The sequence below is a fragment of the Carassius auratus genome, chromosome 10, assembly GCF_003368295.1.
Source record: "Carassius auratus strain Wakin chromosome 10, ASM336829v1, whole genome shotgun sequence".
Lineage (NCBI taxonomy): Eukaryota > Metazoa > Chordata > Actinopteri > Cypriniformes > Cyprinidae > Carassius > Carassius auratus.
The window spans coordinates 5,340,016-5,361,733 of NC_039252.1; the positions used below are offsets into that span (position 1 = coordinate 5,340,016).

The 21,718-nt window shown below is 36.9% G+C and overlaps 2 protein-coding genes across 3 annotated transcripts in view; one reads left to right on the plus strand and one right to left on the minus strand.

Moving 5' to 3' along the window:
- The first annotated feature begins 4,863 nt into the window (after positions 1–4,863).
- Positions 4,864–16,820, plus strand: LOC113109649 (dopamine beta-hydroxylase-like). Its single transcript, XM_026273348.1, has 12 exons — positions 4,864–5,503; positions 7,020–7,166; positions 7,497–7,754; positions 8,457–8,633; positions 9,770–9,872; positions 10,737–10,903; positions 11,396–11,539; positions 13,554–13,592; positions 13,862–13,921; positions 15,160–15,287; positions 15,707–15,866; positions 16,214–16,820. The coding sequence occupies exons 1-12, from the start codon at positions 5,177–5,179 to the stop codon at positions 16,346–16,348; spliced, it is 1,845 nt and encodes a 614-aa protein (XP_026129133.1). The 5' UTR covers positions 4,864–5,176; the 3' UTR covers positions 16,349–16,820.
- Positions 16,821–17,203: 383 nt separating this feature from the next.
- Positions 17,204–21,718, minus strand: part of LOC113109650 (sarcosine dehydrogenase, mitochondrial-like) — a 60,246-nt gene continuing 55,731 nt past the window's right edge. For both annotated transcript variants that reach the window (XM_026273349.1, XM_026273350.1), the window contains exon 21: positions 17,204–17,998. In XM_026273349.1, coding sequence (XP_026129134.1) covers positions 17,870–17,998 — 129 coding nt within the window. In that variant the 3' untranslated portion in view covers positions 17,204–17,869. The remainder of the gene's footprint in view (positions 17,999–21,718) is intronic.

Sequence of the window (21,718 nt, forward strand, 5' to 3'; positions counted from 1 at the left end):
CATTATTGTAAGGTGGAGGTTTTAGGTGGAGGTGTGTGTAGACATTAATAAAACACAATCTTATAGGTAGAAAAATTTAATTTTTTGGTTGGTTTCCAGCTATAGCAACCAAAAAAATACCAATGTTTATGAGCATGGAAACTGTAAACGGTATACAGTTAGGATGATGACCTATTATTTGCCAGATTAAATGTTTATTTTGATTATTATTACTCATCTATTTATTAAATAATGGTGGCTTTTAATGCTGTTGCTTCTATTTTATCCACTTTATTTTAAACCTAAGATCAGACCATTTGTAAATTAAATGTTGAATATTGGTAATTGCAACTTTTTATCTCACAATTCTTAATTTTGTTTTCAGAATTGCATGATTTAAACTTGTATTTCTGACTTTTTATTTGTTGTACAGATTTTATTCACAAATTTGCATTTATATCTCACATTTCTGATGTTATAACAAGCCATTGCATTATAAGTTATAAGTCTTTCTTCCTCAGATCGGACTTTATAACTATTAATTGTGAGTTTATTTCTCACAATTCTGAGAAGTCAGATTTGCCAGACATAAACTCAAAATTGTGAGTTCATATTAAGCTGCTTGATATTGCAAACTGTATCCTATTCATAAACACCGGATAAATCACTTCACATTTAAAGCTGTATTTATAGTCATGAACATAAATTTTTTTATATCTGATTATTCTTTAAGCGTTTACTATATTTACAAATGCAGCATTTCACATTTTCACTTTATGTGCGACACATCAAAGAGGTCCAAGACAGCTGTTGTGAAGTGCGATAAAACGGCGTGTTAGTCATATTTGCATTTCTCATTGATTGCTCTTTCCCGATTTGCAATTCGTTGGAACCAGTGGCTGTTTACAGTCAACAGCACATATAATTCTTGGTTGAAGCAATGAGTGTTGAGTATTACACACCCACCCTCACAGTCTTCCTTTCTCTCACGCAAAATGTTGAATTAAGATCTACTGTAGATGATCTAGTCATGTCAGCTGCTGATTTCCTTCAGCTCCTTAACTGCTGAAATCTGGCCGTAAGGTTGTTCTGAAGACCGAACAAAAGAGCCGCCCAGTGGAGATGGACGAAGGCCAAGATAAGCAGTAGCCCATCTGTATAGGGCCTGCGCATTGATTTTGGCCAACATGATAATGACTTGTAGGATACACACACAGCAGGAACTCTGTAGCCTCTCCATCTGAAGGCACAGAATGGACTCCGTGTATTAATGGCCGCAATGCATTTTGTTTATCAGTCAAAAATACCAACCAAAAATTCATCAGCTATCAGATACAGTCAGATCATCCGATTCTCCATCTATGTGGTCTATTATGACAATAATCTTTCCAGTTCTTTCTGCTGAAAGCTGCAGTTTCAGAGTGTAATGTTGTCGCTATCAGTTCTGTTTGATGGTTGGGTTGGGTTGTGGATATTAGAGTGCTCTTATAAAGGTTTAAAGCATTACCAGCCTTTTCTCCAGCTTTTTTAGTCATAACTTCATCTTGGGGTTCGTCTTGAGTTGAGTGGTTGTCAGGACAACAGGAGTCATCTGCTATACAGATTTAGCAATATCAATAATATAACTATTTTACAATTTGGTGAATTAGCGGCTAATTCATATGATCTTGTATGAGTGCCTTTGCATGATTTCATACAATCTGCTTAAACCCTGCCGACACTTATGTTTAGTCGAGAAGGTTCATGCTTTTTTCTAAAATCATATGTTTTTGTATGAATTGCAGTATGCAAATTCATGCCACCTCGTAAAAAAGTTACATTGTTTATCATGAGTTTCAACTATATGAGACCTAATTTATTTATTGCACAGACTGTGTATTTGACTGCAAAAAAACATGAGCACAACAGTCAAACGCGTTCGTCTAGCGCATTTACACAATGGAACAATGGAATAGTTAACGCATCCTGTCTGAACAGCACTTTAAGCACTAGGATTTGTATATTTGTGCATTTAACAATTTTTTTTGTGTTGTACCAGCTATTTGTAGTTTTATTTTTCTAATGTGTCCAGCTAGCGCAGTGCACACATTCCACAGCAAATAACAAGGCCGCTGGCTCTTTAAACTAATGCAGTTTACACTACCATTCAAAAGTTTAATGGTCAGTTAGATTTGTTTTATATAAATCAATCTTCAATCACTTCTATTGCAAATAAATGCTACCCTTTTGAACTGTCTATTAATCAAATAATTTTTAAAAAGGACAGTTTGCAGAATTGATAATCAGAAATGTTTCTTATACCCTGAGTCTGATACGTCTCCTGACACACGACCAAACAACTCTCTCTCTCTGTGTGTTTAGTGTGTTTGGGGTAATACAGACTGACTGACTGTTCTAAGCTGGATAATGTCAGTTTGAGCCTCAGGCCATCTGATGACTCAGTGGTGTGTGTCTGCATGCATTACATTCATGTGTGTACGACATGCAAAATATACACTAAAACTGATGGGGCACGACCTTAAATGGGCTGATCGTAACAGCAGGGAAAAGGGTAATAATAAAGCAGAATTGGATTAGTATAATGCAACTAACCATATAATCATGCATAGGCAGAATACCTTTTAAAGGTTAATAACTTGCATTATTAACTTTTTAAAAAGATGGAAAATGCTACTTTTATTTTTTGTTGTTGTCATAGTGGAGGTGCAATTAAACTCTACAGCATTTTGGAGCAAATTCAACTGTTTCTAGATGACACTAGCACAAATTGCCCATAAATGTCCCAAATTTCTGGAAAGTTTTGAAAATTTCCTGCCTTTTAGTTAGAATGTTTTTGGCATGTGCAGTTCAAAATGGTTTTAAAATGATTTTAAGGACTTTTTTTGTTTTTGATCCTCTTTATTGTCTCCTTTGTAAAACAAAGCAAAACAAAAGCAAAACATAATATTTTTACTTCTGTAAATCAAAGACAAAAAAAAATGTTCGATTTCAGGGACAACAAATTTGGATCCTTCAAGTATTTGTTTTCTATTTTCCTGTCCTTCTGCACGTTCCCTGTCTTAATTTCTCTTTCTCATTTGTTGCTTTTTCTTTTTCTTTCTCTCTTTTGATTTTTAGCTGAGCCTAGAAATCACAAATAACACTCTAGCAATGCAATATAGCAACAAAAACAAAACAAACAAAATGCTCAGAACACCTTGGTAACCATGAAACCCTCTTCTGACAACCAGTCACAATACTCTGGTAACAGTTGCGCAGCTCACACTTCCTTCATAAAACGTACAAATCCAGAATCCAGTTCTACTTGGAATTCTTCTTTCTTTGGGTCCAGATCAGGCTGGGTTCAGCGTGTCTCAGGCCTGATGATCTGCTGCTCCAGCTCAAGAAACAGTCATGTCCTGAGGCACTGAACGCCCCTCTGCCCCTGCAACTTCATTTCATTAGCGGATCAGACCTGCATCTGTTCCTGTCTCGCCCCTCCCACATTCACACTGCCTCCCGTCACTGCCACAGGGACCTACATAACCTTTATTCCTCAGACCAGCTCTCCATGCTTCTTGATTGAGATGACACAATTGGCAGCAGCTGCACCCTTTGTGTCTCTTTGGCTCCGAGGCATTTGAGCATGTGCGTTAAGGAGATTATTATTGCAAGTATTTCATCTCAAAATCTTTTAATTTCATATAAACCAGTGAAAGGATGAAGACACAGGTGGCTCCTTCCAGAAGCACGGCCGTTAGAAAAAGTCTTTCTCCAAGCAAACAGCAGAGCACACGTCTGTCACACATGCTGTTATATAATACTGTGCACATATAAAGCCCAGCTAAACAAATACACTATTAATGGACAGTTTTATACACTCTAATATGAAATACACTGCTGTTTAAATAAAGTAACAATAAACAAATACATCAATGATGCATATTATGTGTGTATATTAACACTTACAAAATACATTTTAAAGAATATATACAAATGTAAAAAAAAAAAAATATGTATAATAGAATAATCAATTTTAAGTCTATGCATTTCAGCTATTGAATGTTTAATGGTCTGACCAAATCTCTCTTCCTCCCACTATTGGAAATCACTGAAAGAGACGAAGGCAGCAAACGGCACATTCATTTAGAGCTTAATTAGTGTTTTTGTTTCCATTAACCGTAATAACTTGACATTTATGCTCTCTAATGTGTAGCCTTTTATTTCCCACTAAAAGGAAAAAAAAAATCCTTCCCAGGCACCAAACAGACATCTTTGATATGACCTCAATATCAATGAATCATAATTGTTGTGATGCACTATAAAGCACATTTTGGCAGTCGCAGAGATCCCATAGCCATTTTGTAATAATAATAATAATTAAAATACAAATGATTATCATAATTATGAAAAATAAATAACAGATGTGTACAATCTTTTTATAAAGGATCTTAGATATGTGTTATCAAGTTGAGAATTTGTTATAATTATTAGTATTAACTTGATACATCAATACTTTTTTGTTACACTTATTAACCTATTATTACACTGTAATTGCACAATATTAATTAACAATGTACTTACTATAGGTTTGGGGTTAGGTTTAGGATTAGGCTAGTTGCTTGTATTTTTTAATTGTATAAATGCACATAATTATGCTGTTATAATTATGTAAATACATGAGACAAGCAACTGGCAAATGCAAAACAATTAAATGGCATCTTACAGATTTAAAAGCCTTACAGCAGTGGGAATAACAGAATGTATTCACCATGTGCTTATTCACATCTACATCACTGAAAGAAGTTCTCATTACAGATATCCGCCCTGCTAGTCCACAACAAGCAGATGTCGGAAAAAAGTTTGACCAGGGGGCAAAATAAACAATTGAATTTTCGTTAACCCAGCTAATAGAATTAAGGAAGGATAAAGTAGAGGCTGTCACAGGGTCGTGCTCTTAAAAGCCAGAGAGAGTCCACAGCCAGCAGAAGTGGACCAAGACGGGGACCAGTGGACATCTACCAACGGAGACATCAAACTTAAACCGGATCTGAAGTCAAGATAATAAAAAAACGACGGATATGACAAAGAACAACAGCAGAGGAAACAAGTGAGTGATACCAAAAAAAAAAATCTAACCAAACGTTTTTACAACTTGAGGTGAGAGAATATCTTCAAAGACGCCAAAAGGGCCTTCAAGCAGAAGACGACCCAGGCAATGCGTCTTCTGAACAAAGACCTGCGCTTGCAAGACGTCACCCTCATGTACCTCACCGTTTTGGCCACTGTGGTGGTGCTCTTGGTGGCATCTTACCAGGCTCCTGCGGTCCACTCCAGACCCGCCCTGGCCTACCACATCCCCTTAGACCCCTCGGGTCAGATGGAGCTGTCCTGGAACATCAGCTATCCCACCCAGGAGGTCTATCTGGAGCTGAAAGTCAAAGAGCTCCGCCATGGTGTTTTGCTGGGCATGTCCGATCGGGGAGAGCCCACAAATGCCGACCTGGTCCTTCTGTGGGACGACGGTCACAAATCCTATTTTGGGGTAAGAATAGTTTATACGATTTGATTTTATGATGCTTTTTGCTTTATGGTATTGCAAAGCTGCTCCAGGGATGGTGTAGGATTATGTGCTTTTGCAAAATACGTGTTTGAGATGAGCAAAAAAATGATGCAACATAATGTAGCATCTTGTCAATATGAGGGTTTTTGTTTTTCGTAAAGACATAGTTCACACAAAAATGAAAATGTTATCATATGTGTGTGTGTGTGTGTGTGTCTTGCCTTAAAAATGTATTTTGTGTTTAACAAGAAGAAACATTAGTCACAGGTTTGGAACAATATGAAGTTGAGTAAATGATGTCTGAATTCAACTATTTAGAAGGCTGCACTCAACTTGAGATTTTTTTTGTTGTTGAATAATGGACGACTGAAGACAAATTTCTAACCCCGGTGTCAGAGCAAGCTCTCTCTGTTACCCTTGAGTCTGAAAAGTCTTGGTTTCTGGATCTTGTTATGATTGCCCAGCTACAGTAGACACCCACACACACAGAGCTCTCGTTCAGTCGTGTAGTGCAACACTGCTTCCTAACATCCAGCTGAACAGCTCACGTCCGGGTTCTGCCTGCCGCACCCCAAATAAAGTGCTTGATATTAGAAGGTCATGTGTGTGTCATTGCCCACCTTCATTCATTATGCATGATTTATTTCATGATTTTGCCTTTGGACTGCACAGTTCGGTTCGTTTTGAGTAAATGTTGTATGGCCAGCCGCTCAGCCTTCCTCCCACAGCGTTCGTCAAGAAGAAGAGTTACAGACAGTGAGTCAAAACACTGTAGGGCTGGGAAATGGCTGGCAAATTCAGCACATTAGAATGATTTCTGAAGGATCTTATATCAAATAATAGTTATAAAAGTGTATTTTTTAAAATTATTATTTTTACTGTATTTTTTATTGTATTAGTTGTCACTTCTTATCTTACAATTCTGACTTTTTCTTTGCAATTATAAGTTGTAAAAAGGTCAGAACTGCACGATATAAACTCAGAATGGCAAGATATAAATTCACAATTCAGAGAAAAAAAAGATATGAAAAAAGATATGAACTCACAATGGCCTTTAGACATTAATTCACAATTCTGAGGAAAAAAAATCTGAATTGTGAGATATAAACTCACAAGTAAAAAAAAAAAAAACATGAGAAAATAGTAGAAAAAAGATTGTAAGATATAAATGTAAAATTGCAAGAAATAAACTCCAAATTGTGAGCTATAAACTCAGAAATCTGATCCTTGTTTAGCAAATTCCGAGCTTATACCTCACAATTCTATGTTTAAATCTTGTAATTCTTTTCTTTTTCCCCCAGAATTTTGTCGTTCACTTCCAACTTTTTCTTATAATTCTGACTTCTTCATATCAGAATTGTGAGGAAAAAAATCCACGATTACTTTATTTCATGGCAGAGATGGTCTTCCATAAATAAAAGACGTAAAACATATGAATGGTATAGAGACATACATGTAGTCAAAATGATGTTTTCCTGACTGCATTTCATATTCTTAGGATGCTTGGAGTGACAATGAAGGCCGAGTGATGTTGGACACTCAGCAGGACTATGAGCTGCTGGAGACTCATCAGTCGACTGAAGGCTTCTTCCTGCTCTTCAAAAGACCCTTCAGCACCTGCGACCCGCACGACTACATCATAGAGGTGCGTGCGGGAGTTAACAAATGAATCAGAATAGCAGATAGAGAGGGTAGAGGTAATACAAACAGACATGTGGACTATAATACTGAGTCAGAAAATAATAGTATTGTTTCCTGGCTTAAATGTTAAATGGAAGTGTTAGAAAAGAGACCAAATTAAATCCATATACTGTATACGCTCATATAATTCAAAATCAGTATTGTTTTCTTTTCCCCCCCTGAAATACAAAACAAGATGTTTTGCAGAATGTTCAGGCTGCTCTTTTCCGCAGAATTGAACATAGGTATGGAATATAAATATATAAATAATGACAAAAGGAATCCTTATTTCCAGGAAGGTACTGTGCACATCCTCTACGCTGTGCTGGAGCGACCCATCCTATCTTTGCGAGAGCTCAACATATCCCGTCTCCAGCCTGGTGTCCAGCGAGTGCTGCTCCTGCGTCCAGACGCTCCGTCCCCTGCTCTCCCGAAAGATGTCCTCACGCTGGAGGTCCTGGCCCCTGACGTCATCATCCCCACCCAGGAAACCACTTACTGGTGCCACATCTATCAGCTCCCGCCCAATATGCCCAAGAACCACATTGTTATGGTAACCTGAAATTACATTTAACCTTTCTATCTGAACTTTCGGAGACATGATACCTATATATCTGGTGTATACGAGATACTTTGACCAATTATAGGGTGATGTAAAAACTGGATCTGAATATAATAAACACACTTAACACATTTTTGTTCTACTATGCTGCTTTTTAATTGTTTTTAAAGACAAATTTCGGATAAATGCACAGCGAATCACAATAATTCTGTGAATCACACACAAGCATCTCGGTTTTAAGTCAAACATTTCTAGAAAATATTTTGGTAACACTTTAGTATAGAGACCAATTCTCACTAATAACTAGTTGCTTATTAACTAGTTGGCTGTTTATTATAAAACACACATTCTGCATGACCGTATTCTACATCCCTAATCCTACTCAATACCTAACTTAACAACTACTTTACTCACTAATTAATAAGCAGCAAATCAGCAGTTTTCAGAGGCAAAAGTAGCAGTTATAAGTTAAAAAATAGCAATAATTGGACCTAAAAATAAAGTGGGACGTTTCCAAAATCCATTTGAGGATCGCTCGTTCTTTTATGCTGCACAATGCACCTCTTTTTGTTCTTTTTTTGCACATTCTGAAGGAAAATTTTGTTTTTAACTTGTTTTCCTCTCCTCAATCAATTTGCATGTCTTAATCTTGGTTATTAATGGTGAAAACAAACGACTCTTATTTTTTTGCAGTACGAGTCTGTGATCACTCCTGGTAATGAAGCCATCGTTCATCACATGGAAGTGTTTGAATGCTCTCCTCAGATGGAAACTGTGCCTCAATTCAGCGGCTCCTGCGATTCAAAGATGAAGCCCCGCAAACTCAATTACTGCCGACATGTTCTGGCAGCCTGGGCCATGGGAGCGGAGGTACGTGAACTACTGCATACTGCATTTAAAATACATATTACAGAATTATAGTAACGGCCAATTTAAAAAATTCTGTTAAAAGTAGCTTACTATGACATTCAAAACCTGTATGGCTTGCTTACTTTTGAAGAACATAAAAAGAGATATTTTGAAGAATGTTCATGCAGCTCTTTTCCTATAAAAGTATAGGATAACCAGGGTGTCTCAAGCTCCAAAATAGACACAAAGTTCCGTAAAATGACCATAAAAGTGGTCACATTTGCTATATATCAAGCCACTTAATTGCTTTATGTGAGGAAATGAGCCAAATGAAGGTCTTCCCCTTTTAGTTTAATAGTACTTTTATGGCTGTCCTTTCTGACCGCATGCTTTCGAAGTTTCATCATGAATCACATTGATAGAGGTCATCTTCTACATCAGATTCTCTCTCTTTAGCGCTAAGTTTGCGAGCTAAAAACAGAACATATGATTATGAACATCTTTAGAAGTCCATTTTAGGAGGCAAACATACAGATGGGCTTTATCTGTGCCAATTCGCCCACTCTAGGTAGGTGCCAGTCATGGTTTGAGCAGAGCTGTGAGCCAATCTGAAAGCAGAGGCGTCCTGATAAATCAGTTATGGAGCCAAGGCCCGATGCCGAGCTCGGAGAGAGAGATAGAGAGAGAGAGAGAGAGACGGGCCTCCAATGAGATTGGATGGAGTAAAACAAACACAAATCATGTGTTCTGCTAGCTGCCAATGTCAAGCTGGAGAGATGAGATTATGTAGCAAAAATGAGATGTTTTTCTTCAGTAGATTGCAGTTTTTGTCTTTTAGTGGGGGAGTGGGTGAGAGCCAGGAGAGTGTGATAGAGAGAGACACGGGAATGGGGCGAGAAACTGGAGGTGGAAGTAGGACGGTTATGTAAAGAGGTCTTCCACACGTAAGTTTTAAAAGTAGATTGAACCTCTGGTTGTGATCTGTCATGGATCTACGAGACTTTTCTGGCTCTGACTGAGTCAGAGTTGGCATTAGCTTCTTGTGCATTGGCTCCAATATCTTTTAGCCTGCAAAGCATAAATCAGCAGCTACACTGCACCCCAATCAATCTTATTAAAGTTCATATAAAGTTCTGTACGTGTGTCTGTGCACGCAGCCATTCTTCTACCCTGCTGATGCTGGCTCGCCTCTAGGAGGAGAAGGTTCTTCTAGGTTCCTTCGGCTTGAAGTTCATTACCACAACCCTCTCCTTTTATCAGGTATCCATCACATAAAGTGTGTCAAAGATGCACTTCAGCCCAGCTGACTAAGACTAGGTTCAGAATGCTGCATAACAGTATACACTATACACTGCTTAGCAATCCTTAAAAACTAGCATGTGAAGTATTAGACATGATTTAAGAGTGCTAGAATGCTACATTGTCATCTCATGACCTCATTATGTATTTACTTCAGTTATCAAATAAAAATGACTTATTTTACATTTTTTAATTACTTTGGTGTAATATGTCTCAATTTTTGTCAGCCTAAATAAATTAAGAAGGAGACAGTAGAAATTGTAAAATTAGTTTAACAATACAGAAAGGTAATTTTTTTTATATAAAAAAATGTAACAATTAATGTGTGTGTATGTATATATATATATATATATATATATATATATATATATATATATATATATATATATATATATATATATATATATATATATATATATATATAATTTATTTATTTTTTAATAAAATCACAATTCATAAATTTTGGTACAGAAATATATTTAAAAAAATTATATGGACGAGTTTGGATGCATTTTATGCAAATGATTAACCTCAGGCCCGTGGTCACTAATTTATTACACTCTGAATTCTTTACCAGTAAAATGAAGTTAAGAACAAATTTTCTTTATGTGAAACTTTCTCCTGTTCACATAAATATGAATAATCCCTGCAGTTATTAGTGAATAAGCCAATTGTTTTCAGCTTTGTGCCTGTAGTTGATGAAACTGTGTGTACAGAAATGCCCTAATGTTTTTGCCAATCTCTGTTCTGAACTTTTCATCAGGTCACTTCGTTTAATTTCTGAGTGCACATCTCGTCTTGACTCATTCTGTGTGTTGGTCACAGGACGGAGGGACTCCTCAGGCATTCGTTTGTGGTACACTCCATCTCTGAGGAGGTTTGACGCAGGCATCATGGAGCTGGGGCTAGTCTACACCCCTGTCATGGCCATTCCTCCCCGCCAGCCCTCTTTCCAGCTGACTGGCTACTGCACCGCCAAATGCACACAGACGGTCCGCGCGCCACACACACTCCTAAACACTGCACTTCACTCAAGCCAGCCAAATAAATTCAAGATGCAGCCAAAGCTGCTACATTCTGACTCTAAGATAAATCAAGTACATACAGCTCTGACTGCATTCAGCCTTCGAATTCAAATAAAACACTTTGAGTGGCTTCCTGAAAACAGATTAAGGAAAATATCCACCAAATTACACAATAGCAAGAGACTCCCCATTAAAAAAGAAAAACACTCTCATTTATGCTGTAATAAAAACCTCATTAACCAGCCCACAGTGGAAAAAGCCCGTCATCTAGAGAAATAATGTTACAAATATTGTTATGTAACTGAATGATAGTTCAAATCATGTTGCTTGTTGGGGCAAATCATGCAAAAATGTGATCACTCAGAACACCCTGGCGTTAAAATCACTCACATTTCCTTCATAAAATATTAAAATATAGTTCGCGTATGAATTATTGAAGCTGTGTTTTCTGTCCTGCAGGCTCTTCCTGTAGGTGGGATACACATCTTTGCGTCCCAGCTGCACACTCATCTGGCTGGACTCGGGGTGAGGACCGTCCTGGTACGAGGAGGCAGAGAGGTGGAAGTGGTACAGGAGGACAAACATTTCAGCACTCATTACCAGGTATTACCAAGTTTGGTCACACTTTAAAGTCCATTTTGCGCTATTAATAAACCATTAACTGACTTTTGCTTCAAAAAACTGATAATTTACTGCTTATTAATAGTTAGTAAGGTAGTTTTTAAGTTTAGGTATTATATAGGATTAGGGATGTAGAATATGGTCATTGTGTAGAATGATGTAGAATATGGTCATGGTCTATTTAACCGATGTCCTACATTTCTGGGTCTGTGAACATTTCAGTTGCATTGCTGTCAATGGGAGGGTCAGAAAGCTCTCGGATTTCATCCAAAATATCTTAATTTGGGTTGAACTATCCTTTTAAGTTTGGGTTCTCAACATGTGTACAACCTAAAAATGTGCCTTTTCACTTCAAATTTCAATTTCCTTGTTTTATTGTGCATAATTCATTATAACCCTACCACTGAAGTCAACATTAATTTTTTTTTCTTTTTTTTTTTTTCTGTTGCTTTCGGAAACTGTAGGGTTTGGTGTATTATGTTATATTTTGTTATGTTTTGATTAAATTGTTGTATCTACATTGTATTTTTAGGTTGCCTGTTGTACATCTGGCCTAGGACTGCAGATGAAAACTAGCCTCTTGGCTAACTCTGGCATATTTTGACTTGTCATGTTAATATGCATTGTCCTTGTAATAAACTAAACTAAACTCTTTTTCTACTGACATCATCAAGCCCTCAAATTTTTCAGCCAATCACACAGAGACCACACCCACCAACGACGATGTTCACAATCCAAATCACTTCCCAATCTATTAAATCAAGAGTTTCTTGCTACATTTAGTATGGAAGTCCATTTCTACCACTGAATAAAAAATTTGTGACATTTGACATCTTCCTCAGAATTGTGAGATTTGCAGCTGAAGATGAAGTTTATATCTCGCAATGGTGACATTATAACACGAGTTATGTCAGAATTGTGAGATATAAACTTGCAATTCTGAGAAAATATCAGACTTTTTTCCCTCAGAATTGGACTTTATAACTCGCAATGGCAAGTTTATATCGCACAATTTCTGCGAAAAAAGTCAGAATTGTGAGATTTAAACTAGCAATTGTGAGAAAAAAGTTCTAATTGTGAGATAAAAGATAAAAGAAAAACTTTTTTTTTTTCATTGGCAGAAACGGGCTTCCATAATTTCATGAACAAGTCACATGGTGGAAGTGAAATGTTGACTTTAAAATACACTGTACATTTTTACATTTTTACTTTTTTTTCAAGAATTATGCTTACCAAGGATGCATTTATTAGATAAAAAAACAACATTTAAAAAAAAATATTATTTCAGTTTAAAATAACTGTTTTACATGGTAAAATGTAATTTATTCCTGTGATCAAATCTGTATTTTCAGCATCATTACTCCAGTCTTCAGTGTCACATGATCCTTCAGAAATCATTCTAATATGCTGATTTGTGATCATTTAAGATGCTGTAACTGCTCACCATTAATTTTCAGCTCTTTTGCAGCTGGCTTCAATACTTTTAAAGTAAAGGTGTCTCTTTGAGTCTCTCAGTCGATATGAATGCAGTCTTTGACAGTTTCAGATGAAGTACATCATGTCACACTGCGACACACTGCTCACGGCTTGAGACGTGTCAACTACCCACGATTCCCTGCGGTGTACCTGAACACTTGATGCTTCTGTCACTCCCACACCATTTTATCACGCTCGCAAACACAGTCGTATAATAAAAATCCCTAAATGAAATACATGTAAACATGAAGTGGTTTATTTTTATGCTGCCTTTTGAATATTACCATATTATTTTAGATAAGTACCATGGCTTTAAAATACCAGGGCTATCATGTAAATTGCCATCTGCTGCGCTGACTGTACTATAGTACCTCAGTACCACAAAAACACCGACCTGACACGATCCTAGGATGCTGTGAACGGATATATCCGGTTTTGGTTCAAATACTACATACATTAAAAATAAAACTCTCGAGAAAAAGCAAATACTAACATTTGTAACCTCTCCCATTCTGTGCAGATTATCCGTGTTTTGAGGAAGATGGTGACTGTTCTGCCAGTAAGTTTCTCGTCACACATGTAAAAGCTGAAGTGTGTTTAGATGAGAGACAGAGAGACAGGAAACGCCTGGAGCCAGCAAGCCACCAACAAAAGCACAGATCTGCTGCATTTAGACAGTCAATACCAGCACCCACACACGGCTGAGCCTGCCAATTTAATGCTAACCTGCCAAGAGACATTCATTCTAGCACGTTCTACAAATAGCTGAGTGCTAAACCCCATCTGATCATGTGCGATCACTGCTTTGTGCTTTTGTCTACCCCACAGGGCGACGCTCTTGTGACTAAGTGCTCGTACAACACTGAAGACAGGAACAAAGTTACCATGGTAAGTCCAACACTGCTCAAGACTGAAAAAAACTACTCAAATACACCCAAATACACCCTTTAGTGTGGTAGATGTTTGATCTAGATGTTACAGATTGATTGGCTGGAAATCAAACAGGACAAACTCTCAGACATCATTTTGCAGAATATAAGTTCACAATACACACTTTATTTAAGAGCTGCTTAAAGTAAATGAAACTCACATAAATACACTATTACATTTCAACAAGATTCATTCTGTTTTTCAAATCAACAATAAACTGTCAAATTAAATAATAATTATCTTGTCATATTGAATAGTTTGTATTCACCCAGGTAACATTTTGAAATATGCAAAATAGACAAAAATATTATACAAATATATACTATATTATTGAACACCCAAGAAAACCTTTTTTTCTTTCTTTTTTTTTTTTATGTGATCAGCATATAATTGGTTGGTAATTTTCAGACCCTTTGTCAGTTTCTCATTTGACAAATTATTTAATAAAACTGTTTTTTTGTCATATCTCATCTTTTTTCTTTTATTATCCCCAAGGTAAATGTTAAAAATAAACTTATGCATCACCTTATTAAATATTCAATATTGAACATATTACATAAAACCAAATAAGACTTTTATTTTTAAATACATGTTTGTGTGAATTTGTTTTATTTTTTTTATGTGATCAGCTTATCAGTGCTTGGTAAAACCAACCCTTTTGCGAGTCGCTCATTTAATAAATAATTTAATAATAAAACACATTTATGTGCCTTTTATTTCCCCCTTAAAATGAAAAATGCCAAGGAAGATAAGTTTTTCCAAATAAAATAAAAACTTACTAATGTAACCCTTAGCAATGTTACCTATTGTGAAACATGATTTATTACTTTTATATTATGAACCAAAAGTTGGCACAAATATACCAGGAAACATCCATTTTAGTTATTTTATGCCAAGAAATTTTACAAGGTCGAAATTTAGAGTACAAAATAGTACCTCCCCCTTAAAGCAATGGTTCCCCCCAAAAAGGATACCCCCCCCCCATGTCTTTCCAAACCTGTATGATTTTTCTTCTGTAAAAGTGAAAGAGGACTGGCTCCAAAATGACAGGTTAAAAGCCTCAAATCCAGTCTGTACAATATGTATGTTATATTCAAAGTCTTCTAAAGCTAGTGTGAATGAGAGATTTATGGAAGAGAGAGATTTTAGCCACTATTCACTTCAAATCCAGTGGTTTTGTTGTCTCTCTTCTGCAGGGGGGGTTTGGGATCATGGAAGAAATGTGTGTGAATTACGTCCATTATTACCCCCGCACACAGCTGGAGCTGTGCAAGAGCCACGTGGACACAGATTACCTGCAGAAATACTTCAGTCTCATCAACAGGTGCAAATATCTAAGAAAGAAACGTTCCTAAACCACCAAAAACAGCAAACGTGACCCTCCTGTACGAGCGTCTAACTCGTCCCAGACAGTCAGTAGCTCTCACCGCTCTGACCCAGTCAGCCTCCAACAACAAAAACCAGCGCGTATGAAAACGAATATCTGCCTGAGGACAAGAGGAATGCTTTCATTTCCTCTACGAAATCAGACGGAAAAAACTGAAATATGTTTTCCTCAGAAATGAATAAAACAAAGAAAGGCAGATGACATTCGTATTCATCCGTTTTGTACTGGCAAATTGCATTTTTCCATCTTAAAAAAACAATCACAATGCAGTAGTGGAATAAAGTGGATTATGAAAGTGGGTTTGTGGCCTTATGAGGTGAACAATTAAAGGTCTGATTTTACTGTCCTCTCTGTAGGTTTCAAGGACGTGACAGTTGCAGTTGTCCCGGGACTACGGTGGAAGAGCAGTTCTCCTCGCTGTCCTGGGACGGCTTCAGCGGGGAGGTGCTGAACTCCCTCTACCTTACCTCCCCAATCTCAATGCACTGCAACCAGTCCACCGCTGAGCTCTTTCCTGTAAGCACAACATTAAACCACCCTTTCACCATCTAGAGTAGTTCAGATGCATTCACTTATTTGCAGCTAGACTCTAATCGTCCAAACAGATGTGACATAGTCTTATAAACTTTGAGTGCATGGTGAGAATTACCAATATTTTCGCACAAAAACATTATTCTTGGATGCAAAATTCACTTTTACATACATGGTGTTTGCATATACATGTGTCTCAGCAGAGTGTGGACACAACATCCCTACAATAATTGTTTTTTTTTTTATTGCAAAGCAGTGTGTTGCCAGATTGGAAATGCATCAAGCATCAAGTCAGTTAATCTCACTGAATGGTAAGTTCTCTTGTCTTTTAGGGTGAATGGGAGCATCAGGAGATACCGGTGGTGACGGCGGCGCTCCAGAGAGCCCCGTACCCGTGTGAATTAAGCCGTCGAGCGTCCTCTGAGAACAACAACCCTACAGAGGTCAAGCCCGACAGCAGCGTCTGATGCCCACACATGCATCTGACTCCCGCTGAGCTCAACCTTTCCCGCTCTCATGCTGCAGCCTGGAATCACATCAAATCAGTTACCCAAGCACTGTTTTGTGTTTAGATTATTGTTACACTACTGTTATGTGGGAAGGTGCTGTGTAGTGGAAATAGGAACAGCATTTTTAAGGATGATTGTGCAGTACACAATGAATACCATCTACTTTTTTTAAAATAGTAAGCAAAATAGTGAGCAATTATGCAATGATAAACCTTTCAAATAGTAGCATGCTAAATTGTCTTAGGACATCATTTCATTCTTGCTTCCACGAGTGTCATACGGTTACATCTTAAAAATAAAAACGACCATTTTAAATAACTATTCTGAATTTAGTTTTGTTTGTGGCATTATTTACTGTTCTTCCTCCACACTGGATTTGAGTGCAATGCATTGTGGGATATTTTTCCAAAGCATTTATACTGTACACTTGAGCTACTAAATTTGACAAAATATGTAGTGTGCATCCAATTTCAAAGTTTGGGATCGGTAAGATTTTTCTAATGTTTTTTAAACAATAACATTATATTACTATTATTATGATTGACATCATTATTAAAGTCTCTTCTGCTAACAAAGGCTGCATTTATTTAATCAAAAATGCTGTAAATTCACATGATCCTTCAGGAATCATTCTAATATGCTGATTTGCTGCTCAAGAAACATTTAATATTACCAGTGTTGAAAATAGTTGTGCTGATTAACATTTTTGTGTAAACTTTTTTTTTTTTTTTTTAATAAATAGAAAGTTAAAAAAAGGACAGCATTTATCTATAATAAAAACAAATATTTGATACTTTTATAAATTGCTTTACTGTAATTTTGGTAAATTTAATACATTCTTGCTAATTAAAAGAATTGATTTTTATCAAAAGAAAAAGAAAAACATTAATCCAAACAATTGGATTCCAGTTTGTCAATATGTCAGATTGCAGAGTTCCAAATATGACATCACTAGCTTTTAATCTTCATGCATTTTGCAAATTCACTCAAAGTGCAGAAATCATGGAAAACACAGCATACAATACGATTTGTAAACAGTACACAAAACACCACAGGCATCTTATTTAATTCCACAGACTTATATCTGACAAGAAGTTACAGTAATTAAACCATTTTATTATTTTTAGAAATGTTATTTGACATTTAACCAAGACTAACATCTGCAATGCACAGCTATTCCACAAAAACACTCACTAATATTCAAATCAAGTACAAAAAAGATAAGAGACGGGCTCATGATTGCTCACTAAAATGTTGTTTTCGGAAAAAATATGATTGATTTCTTTCTGAAAACCATGAAATTTAAAGGCGCGGGAAGATGGGTTGAGTTCGGATGTGTTCTTCTAGGCTCCTTTATGGCGAATCATCCCTTTAAGACAGTGAGGAGTATTTCGTTTTGTCTGGAATGCTGCTGCTGATGTGTTGGATGAAGGTCTGTAAACACTCAATCAGTCTGGATCAGTTTCATTCTGGCTCGGCTCAGCCGTAGATGCCCTTCACGCGCTTGTTCTCGGGGTCAAAGGGAGATCTCAGGTGAGCCGTAGCCTTGTATGTGACACCCATCCTCTCCAGAGTGAATTCACCGCTGCGGACGAAATCAGGGCTCACCTGGGGGAGAAGTGAACACAGACAAATTCAAGATGAGCTTAACATTGATTTATGATTGAAATTAAAAGGCCTATTCATTTTTTCATTCACATCTCAGATTGACATGAGCTCTGCTCTCTCCTCCCTCTCTTTCTCTCTCTGTTTGTCAGGGGTTGCATCTCTTTTTAATTAAATCTGAGCGAGCTGCAGGCATGACCCTGTGGAGTCCAGATCAAGACGCAGTGGCTGGAAAACTAGCCTGACCTCTTAAAGTGGGCACACTGCAGTTTTAATTGGCACACTGGTAGATATCCACTGATTGCTGCTCAGAATCAGGCAGTAAGCGGCTGGGACTACACTAACTAAAGGGAAAAATGTTGTACAATGACTCTACAGTCGGGAAAATATTTATCTGGTCCCCTGCCCGATTTTGTAAGCTTTCCCACTTACAAAGACATGAAGGGCCTGTAATTTTTATGGCAGGTTTATTTTATCGTATAGAGAGAAAACCAACCAAAAAATCTATAAAAAACACATTACATAAAGGTTAGAATTGATTTGCATTTCAGTGAGTGTAATAAGTATTTGACTTCTTTCCGCAGATGAAACAAGATAAGTACGTTCTGACATTCATTTATGTTTATTACGTGCTATTACCAGTAAAGAGGAAGAGTTGATCGATTCAAGTGATCTGTCAAAGAGCCACAAAAAAGGCATTTATTGTTTGAATTTCTTAAAAATAGAAAATGTTTATATTTTGATTTATTTACATGTCATATGAACAACCACCCAGTAAATACTAATGCATCAAATCTAAAGTACGCACCATTGTAAGATTTGATATCGAATTGATCTTTTTGACTTCCTGGACTTATTTGACAGAACATGCTGAGATTCATTTGTTCCTGACTGGACATGATGACTGGCCAGTGTTTGTTGTTGATTGTAGTAAAACACTGGTATCTGACAAAACCTCTTGTGGGCTTTTAGGTTATGCTCTTCATTTTTTTTTCTACATGTACAACCATGTTAACACAATTTGAAGCCCTGGTTAATGTTCTGTGTGATGAATCAGCTGAAGTTTAATATTATCCTTTTGTAGCCTGAAATCTCCCTCTTCACTGTTAATGCACGAAATGGAAGGAGCAGGACATTTTTTCCGAATGTTTTCTTCTGTGCTTCAGAGTAGAAGGAAATTTAGATGGGTTTGGAAACTATGGAAAGTCTTGTGCATGCGGTCTGGAGGTCTGTGGGCCGTGAACAGCAGTTCTCTGCCGTCATGTCCAGTGATGTGTCAGTGGTGTGTAATGCAGTGAGCAGAGAGAGTAAAGGTCTGATCAGATCAGTGCTCAGCCCTGTTCAACAGCACTGCTGTCCACGTCGTGGAGTGGAGACGTCTCCGCTCTACCTCCCCATCTGTCCCTCCTCATCGAGCTCTCTGTCAGTTAACATTAAGAACACATCCCCCTGTATCATGTCATACTCACAGTACAGTGACTTCAGAGCCACCACAGTGTGTAATAACACACACACACACACACACACACAGCTTCTCTTCCCTCCAAACCAACACACAAAAGCACTATTTTACATGAAAACCTCTTAACCCTTTTAATATAGAATAATTAAAGTATATTATAAATATTAAACCAAATAATTAAATGAAACCAAATAACTAACTATATATATATAACCACACACACACATGTACATAACATTTACACATGCTTTATATATATATATACAGTATTGTTCAAAATAATAGCAGTACAATGTGACTAACCAGAATAATCAAGGTTTTTCGTATATTTTTTATTGCTACGTGGCAAACAAGTTACCAGTAGGTTCAGTAGATTCTCAGAAAACAAATGAGACCCAGCATTCATGATATGCACGCTCTTAAGGCTGTGCAATTTGGCAATTAGTTGAATTAGTTGAAAGGGGTGTGTTCAAAAAAATAGCAGTGTGGCATTCAGTCACTGAGGTCATCAATTTTGTGAAGAAACAGGTGTGAATCAGGTGGCCCCTATTTAAGGATGAAGCCAACACTTGTTGAACATGCATTTGAAAGCTGAGGAAAATGGGTCGTTCAAGACATTGTTCAGAAGAACAGCGTACTTTGATTAAAAAGTTGATTAGAGAGGGGAAAACCTATAAAGAGGTGCAAAAAATGATAGGCTGTTCAGCTAAAATGATCTCCAATGCCTTAAAATGGAGAGCAAAACCAGAGAGACGTGGAAGAAAACGGAAGACAACCATCAAAATGGATAGAAGAATAACCAGAATGGCAAAGGCTCAGCCAATGATCACCTCCAGGATGATCAAAGACAGTCTGGAGTTACCTGTAAGTACTGTGACAGTTAGAAGACGTCTGTGTGAAGCTAATCTATTTTCAAGAATCCCCCGCAAAGTCCCTCTGTTAAAAAAAAGGCATGTGCAGAAGAGGTTACAATTTGCCAAAGAACACATCAACTGGCCTAAAGAGAAATGGAGGAACATTTTGTGGACTGATGAGAGTAAAATTGCTCTTTTTGGGTCCAAGGGCCACAGGCAGTTTGTGAGACGACGCCCAAACTCTGAATTCAAGCCACAGTACACAGTGAAGACAGTGAAGCATGGAGGTGCAAGCATCATGATATGGGCATGTTTCTCCTACTATGGTGTTGGGCCTATTTATCGCATACCAGGGATCATGGATCAGTTTGCATATGTTAAAATACTTGAAGAGGTCATGTTGCCCTATGCTGAAGAGGACATGCCCTTGAAATGGTTGTTTCAACAAGACAATGACCCAAAACACACTAGTAAACGGGCAAAGTCTTGGTTCCAAACCAACAAAATTAATGTTATAGAGTGGCCAGCCCAATCTCCAGACCTTAATTCAATTGAGAACTTGTGGGGTGATATCAAAAATGCTGTTTCTGAAGCAAAACCAAGAAATGTGAATGAATTGTGGAATGTTGTTAAAGAATCATGGAGTGGAATAACAGCTGAGAGGTGCCACAAGTTGGTTGACTCCATGCCACACAGATGTCAAGCAGTTTTAAAAAAACTGTGGTCATACAACTAAATATTAGTTTAGTGATTCACAGGATTGCTAAATCCCAGAAAAAAAAATGTTTGTACAAAATAGTTTTGAGTTTGTACAGTCAAAGGTAGACACTGCTATTTTTTTGAACACACCCCTTTCAACTAATTGCCCAATTGCACAGCCTTAAGAGCGTGCATATCATGAATGCTGGGTCTTGTTTGTTTTCTGACAATCTACTGAACCTACTGGTAACTTGTTTGCCACGTAGCAATAAAAAATATACTAAAAACCTTGATTATTCTGGTTAGTCACATTGTACTGCTATTATTTTGAACAAAACTGTATATATATATTTATATATATATATATATATATATATATATATATATATATATATATATATATATATATATATATATATATATACACACACATACATACATACACACACACACACGTGGGTAGTTGACAAATAGGCTGTAAAAAATGTGTAATTTTGTAAAATAAAATTTTTGAAGAAGAAATGTATATATTTTAGTATGAAGTCTGATCTTTGAGAAAATATAAAGGGTCACTAACTTTGTCAGTTCTTCCATTATTATTATTATAAATTGTAAAATATTATTTGTTTTTACATTTTTTATGAACGATACCATAAATTTGTCCTATGGTGTGACGTAGCCAAAAATTAAGAAGAAAAAACACAACAA